Source organism: Octodon degus, unplaced genomic scaffold (genome assembly GCF_000260255.1).
Source record: "Octodon degus isolate 3935 unplaced genomic scaffold, OctDeg1.0 scaffold00012, whole genome shotgun sequence".
Classification (NCBI taxonomy): Eukaryota; Metazoa; Chordata; class Mammalia; order Rodentia; family Octodontidae; genus Octodon; species Octodon degus.
Window position 1 is genome coordinate 21,491,574 of NW_004524588.1, and position 6,171 is coordinate 21,497,744.

Here is a 6,171-nt window from a genome sequence, read left to right on the forward strand (position 1 = left end):
CCCGCGGCAGCAGAGGTGGCGCCAGCCCGCCCGCCGCTGCCATCCTGACAACCAACCGACGCCGCGTCCTTCGCGACGGAAACCCAGGAGGGGGCGGGGCAGGGCGCACCGCGGACAGCCAATAGGAGGCGCCGGCGGCCCCTCCCCCGCTCCCAGCTGCCCGCGCGGCCGAGCCGCCCCGCCTCTCCGGGGGCCAGCGTGGCGCCCCGAGACGACGGCCGGCCGGGCCCGTCCGAGTCTGGCGGGGTTCTGCCTTCTTTTTTACGAGGGCCGTTTCGAGAGAGTGTTGAGAGGGAGCAAAGAGGGTGAGACGGAAAATCCCCAGCCACGGGAAGATGCCGCTGTGGGATTCGGAAATATTTATTTTGGAGGGATAATTTGGGGTGGGATTTCGTATGGAATCACTTGGGGTTTGGGCTGTGAGATTTGGGGTGTCACTAGCTGCAGATACCATCTCTTAGAAAGCCCTGCGAAGTGGAACTTTTCCTTCCCGCCGTGTCACACCAATCCAAAATGCTTGTGCCGTCCCTCTCCTTTGCCCTACTTAGCAAGGCTACAAGGCTGCGTTTCAAACGCTCCAGATGCTGCTTGCTTGGTGCCAGATTCTGGAAATGGACCATCACAGCGCCGCGGCCTGAAAACAGGTCCAGATTTATCCCAGTAATCTCCTGGGAAGTTATGCCAGAACAGATCATCTCTTTGAAATTGTTTCAGGAGGCATGGAAGTGTAAATGGAGTTTTGAGCCACTCGTTTAATGACGAAAGTGAAAATCTGGGAAAAGGTTGAGACTTCTTGGACCTGAGTCTAAAATTACATGTAAATTTCGACTGCAATCTAGCCAGTTTTTGTTTTTTACTTTTGAAAAAACTCCCAGATTGGAAGCAAAATTGTACAAACCAAAAAAGATCTCTCACTCATTGTTCGAATGTCTCTGGTTTTGTAAATCAGTTTCTTCACTTTTAGACTTTAAATGATTAACTTCTGATGTGATTGATAACAGAGCTTTTGTAAACTTGGATGCAATCATTCAAATTTGAATGTGTTCTGGGGACTAAGATTTTTAAGTGCCACAACAAATCCGGTTTTGCACTAAGTGCTTAAGTCTCATTCAAAATTATGTATTGATGAGGATAAAACATATAATCCTAACAGAAGGGCTAGGTGTGTACACCTGCACAGGTAGCTTTCTTGGCAAGTTTTTAACTGGCCTAGCTACAGGAATTGGCCTCGATTTTATCTCTGCTGCTATCATTGCAACTTTCTCCAGGCAAGATTTGACAGCAAGTAGGGCAGGGAAAAGTGCAAACAAGCCTTTCCTGAAAGTTTAGCTTTTTCTCTTATTAGTTTGGTGACTTGGGATTCTTAGCCACATTAAATGCTTTGTTGCATGGTATGTTACTTACCATTAAGAGGCTTGTTTTGTTACTCAGTTACTTACAAAGGCTTGGACATTCATTTAAGTGTTTATGATAATGACTAAGAAGAGAGTAAATCCTACACTTCAGATTGCCAAATTTTAAGATCATAGTTTAAAATTTTTTTAAAAAATTAGTCTTTAAAGTATTAAGCAGGGCTGGGGAGATGGCTCAGTAGAATAAGCACTTCCCTGGCAATCGCAAGGGCCTGAGTTCAATCCCTGGTTCTGCCAAAAATAGATAAATAGATAAATAAAACACATAAATAAGTAAAATATTAAGCAGACTTTGTCACATTCTATTTAAATTGTATAATCCTAAATTCTACTATACTAAGGCTTCCTGGTTATTTTGATGATAGAAAAAAATTTGAGGATTTTATAAACTTTATGACTGAAAGAAAAAGCACGTATTAAAGCAATAGAAAACAAGTAAAATCTCTATTTTCAGAAGTAACATCTGAATTAAATATAAAACTTGTTTTGTTATCATATTGGGGGTTAACACCAGAGTCTGGAGGAGCGTGCTACACAAGCGCTCTCCTACAGAGCCACCTTCCACAGTCTAGTGCTTGGTTCTTCCATACTTTATGACACTTTATTGGATGCCAAGAACTTTGTAGATACTGGTATACAGTAAGGAAGAAGACTTCAAAGCCTTATGGTCAGGAAACATATTTATTTCTCTTTGCTGATAGGATATATTAGGTAGTGAAAAGTGTCACAAGGAAAAACTGGAGTGGTGTGGGGGATGGAGACTGATGCCAGTTCTGTTTTACATAAGCTCGTGCTCAGGAAAGGGCCCCTCGGAAGGGCAATTTAGGTCAGAGGTCTGAGTGAGAGAAGAGAGGCTGGCGTTTACATATCTACATGAAGACCCTCACGGGGATTCAGAGCTGTAAGGACAAAGGCTCGGAGGACAGAATCACGTTGGCCTAGTGACACCAAGACCACTGTATCTATGCAAGGACTAGGCAGGAAAAGTGTATTAGTATCTGAGGCTCGAGAAGTATGTGGCCCAGACTCAGTGGTCCTTATAAGATATGCAAGGATTTAATACATGATTCAACTTCCAATGGAAGGAAGATATTTGCAGGGTTTTGAGTTGAGATGTTTTCATTTCATGGGGAAGAAGACTAGAGGAATGGGAGAAGAGAAGCGAATTAGAGTTCAGACGTGTTAAACACGACCCTGCTACTTGACACTCCAGTTCATTAACTGGCCTTACAGATTGCTAGTGATATTTTATTTACGAAAGATGATAATCACTTTGTAGTTACAGAGCATGCTCATCTAACTGAATTTGCATATTGTACTAATAAAAACTTTAGACAAGTTAATTAAAAGTTTATTGGAGTGCAGAGCAATTCATCATTAAATCAGACAGCTTTAACAGCCAGAAATACACACATCATGATCCCTCTCCAGTAGCATGAGCTGTAAGAGTTACAGGCTCAGAACAGAAGCAAAGCAGGTACATAGCCCGACTTGCTCCAGCTGGGTATGCTTTGCTTGGAGTGGTGTAGTCAGTTGGCTGCCTGTGATTGGCTTTCATGAAAGACTGAAACTATTTGTTTTTGTTTTTGTTTTTGTTTTTTTTTGCTCCGAATGCCTTCAAGGCATGACTGGCTGCCTTGAGTTGTGGGGATCGAACCACAGCAACCTGAACCTGACTGCTTTGTTGAAGCAGCCACTTAAAGAACTGAGCTAAGGGGCAGGCCCCCTATTTGTTACAAAAATATACTCATAGGTTGTGGCTTTCTCTCCCTCCCTCTCTTCCTTCCTCCTTTCCTTTCCTTCTTTTTGTATTCTCTCTCAGAATATGACACTGCTTCACCAATGGCCTCCTGCTGATTTATTTTTTTTTAACAGCTTTCACAGCCTTGCAGGTCATGCAGCAGCCTGTGATGAATAATTGTTTGTATTTTCATTTTTATCTTGGCTGAAGCTATTGTTTTGTTATCTTCTGAAGAAGTATTTTTTCCCCCTCAAGAATTTTCCAGAAAGCTTGAAAGAACAAAGAATTTTAATATCTGGCTGATTTAAAGTGCTAAGGTGTTATCATCTTCATTTCAATCTCAAACAATTTTAACTAGAACTTTAAAATTGAACATATGTACTCTTTGATTTCTAATACAAAGATCATCAATATTGTCAGAGGGTTAGAACTGAAAGCAAGTGAAGCAATAATAATAGTGATTGACACCTCATAACATTTGTTAGTGCTTCTATATGTCAAATTATTTAGTCTGTGCAACAGTCCTCTTTCTAAAAAGGAGGCAGTTGAGCTGTCACAATAGTATCAATGTCTTAGTTACTTTTCTCATTGTGAGACAAAGTGTGTAACACTCAAAGTTAAAGGATGGAAAGTTTATTACGTAGCTCACAGTTTGCAGAGGCCTCAGTCGGCAGCGGGCTGGCTCCAAGGCAGAGTGGCCTGGCTGAGGGGCACTGTGGAGGAGGAGCAGTCCATGGTGGGCAGGACGCAGCAAAGCAGCAAAGCAGTGAAGCAGCAGCGAGTGACCACAGCAGCCCGCTTTCTGTCCCTTCTATTCTATCCAGGATACATGCCCTCAGGGCGGTGGCACGTCTGTCTGGGATGAGCCTCCCCATTCTCTACACCCAGAACTGTGCCATGCCAATCAGTGGACTAATTTAGTAATCACATATCTTTGAGCCCAGCACCACACACTTCATTCCACTCTAGATCCAGCCACCTCTGAAAACCTCCACCTATGACCACATGAGGCTTTCGTGGAGACATCTGGACACAAGCCATAGCAGGTGACTTTCCCCCAAGGACCCAACGTATAAAAGAGTGGTGAAAGAAAGATGCGGACACGTCTGTGTGGCTAACTGCTTCATCCTGCCTCACGGGAGAAAGTCTGCAAAAGTAGTTTTAATAGCTAAAGGATGACAGTGTTTGTGATTAAGTAACAGAGAGAAGATAAAGTCAGAAAAGATAGATTCATTTAAGATATTTCTTAAGTACATATTTGTGTCTTTTGTGTGTCAGTCACTGTGTTACTACCATAAAAACTACGGTCTTTGCCTTGCAATTAGCAGGCTAGGAAAGGAGATGGCGAACAATACTTTGAATCAGAAGCAAGATTCAAGAAAGTTTTATTTTGCCCTTTAATTTGACAATAACATAGTATGAGGCACGTTTCTAGCATGAAGAGGAGGAGCCACTGTAAAGGAAAATTTGAAGGTTCATCACAGGCATTGGTGCATCTACCTTCAGATAATGGTCATTTTCAGTAATGTTTTCATTATGTTTAGAATTTGAGAAATCTGACCCTTCTGTGATATAGCAAGGTCTTTTTTTTTTTTTTTTTCAGAACTGGGGATTGAACTCATGCCCTTGCACTTGCCATGCAAGTGCTTATTCTACTGAGTCATCTCCCCAGCCCCCCTTTTGTGGTATGATCATTAATAATAGTAAAGGCATATAAAGTTACATTTTGAGTCTGAATTATCTGTTCTGGATGTTACATTGAAAACATTTCTACTTCACACTTGAAGGTAGTTTCAATGTAATGTTCTCCCCACTCCACTCTTAGTTCTTCCTCCTTACCATTGTGCAAATCATTTCATGATTACTATAGTATACCTTTCCAAAGGCATTTTTCTGAAATTAAAAAATTTGACCCATAAAAAGAAGATGAATTTATAGCTATGCTTTGCCTATGTATTGCCCATCTAGCAAAAGTATAGATTAATGATGTTGGCATGATGTGATAAAAGGAATTGTATGACTGAAAATGCCAGGCTTTCTGGAAGCTACCTTGTTTTTCACATGAAGGGTGTTGTTTCAAAGCAGAGCCTGGAAACTATTAAGTATTGGCTTCTGTTTTTGTTGTAAGCCTTCCAGATAATTTTAACTGAAGACTCTATGCTCTGTAGTTTTTTCCACAGAGAGCTGACTGATATTTGAAGAAGTATTCTCTTTTATTGAAGAAAAATATGATGTATTCATCCCAAGTCTCTGTCTTGCTGTTAAATATATGCATATTTATTTGTGGAGAAGCTGTACAAGGTAATTGTGTACGTCATTCTACGGTAAGAATTTTAGTAATTTATTTTTGCTAGTAGAGCTTGATTGACTTTCAGTATATGTATTAGAAGTCTGAAAATACTAATTACACACTATCATGTATATTTGCAATCATTCAAATATTTATTTTGAAATGTTGAGGTGACTTAGATGTTACTATTTATAAACTTAAACTATAAGCAGGGTTGTCCTAAAAATGTCATAATCATTTTTTTTTAAAGAAATTTCAAGCTTAGGTTAAAAACTAGCTCAAGATCCTTAGAAGAGGAAAGACTGAGCATATATTACATACGTAGATTTGCAGAAGTTGAAGTTGAAGCCCAGGCCACAGAGTCATCGTAATGAAAATAAACCCTACATATAGTAGTATTAATGTGCAAATCACTTTGTTTTTGTAAAACAGGTTTTTCTATGAAGTTTCATATTTCAGGTATAGTCTTGTGAATGGTCACCTACAAAATCCGAAGCAGTGTTAGAGTGATAGCTAGCAAGATGCATGTGATGCTATGAGGAGCTGGGGATTTGAAGCCCCTCATATTTTAATGGTTTATACTTTTTAAGTGTCACAAAAGGTTTTTACCATTGTATCCAAGCCAAATTCCAATGTACCATGGTTGAAACAAGAGTAGATTCTAAAAAGACTCAGCAATATTAATGATTCAGGGGCCGGGATATAGCTCAGTGGCATAAGTGCCTGCC

General features: G+C 40.6%; 2 protein-coding genes across 2 annotated transcripts in view; one reads left to right on the forward strand and one right to left on the reverse strand.

Annotated features, from left to right (window-relative positions):
- Positions 1-454, reverse strand: part of Cep126 (centrosomal protein 126) — a 119,528-nt gene extending 119,074 nt beyond the window's left edge. The window contains 1 exon segment of the mRNA XM_023709481.1: positions 61-454. Coding sequence (XP_023565249.1) covers positions 61-454 — 394 coding nt within the window.
- The window catches only part of Angptl5 (angiopoietin like 5), a 24,804-nt gene continuing 18,865 nt past the window's right edge, over positions 233-6,171 (forward strand). Inside the window, exons 1-2 of the mRNA XM_004626155.2 lie at positions 233-305; positions 5,322-5,477. Coding sequence (XP_004626212.1) covers positions 5,382-5,477 — 96 coding nt within the window. The 5' untranslated portion in view covers positions 233-305; positions 5,322-5,381. The remainder of the gene's footprint in view (positions 306-5,321; positions 5,478-6,171) is intronic.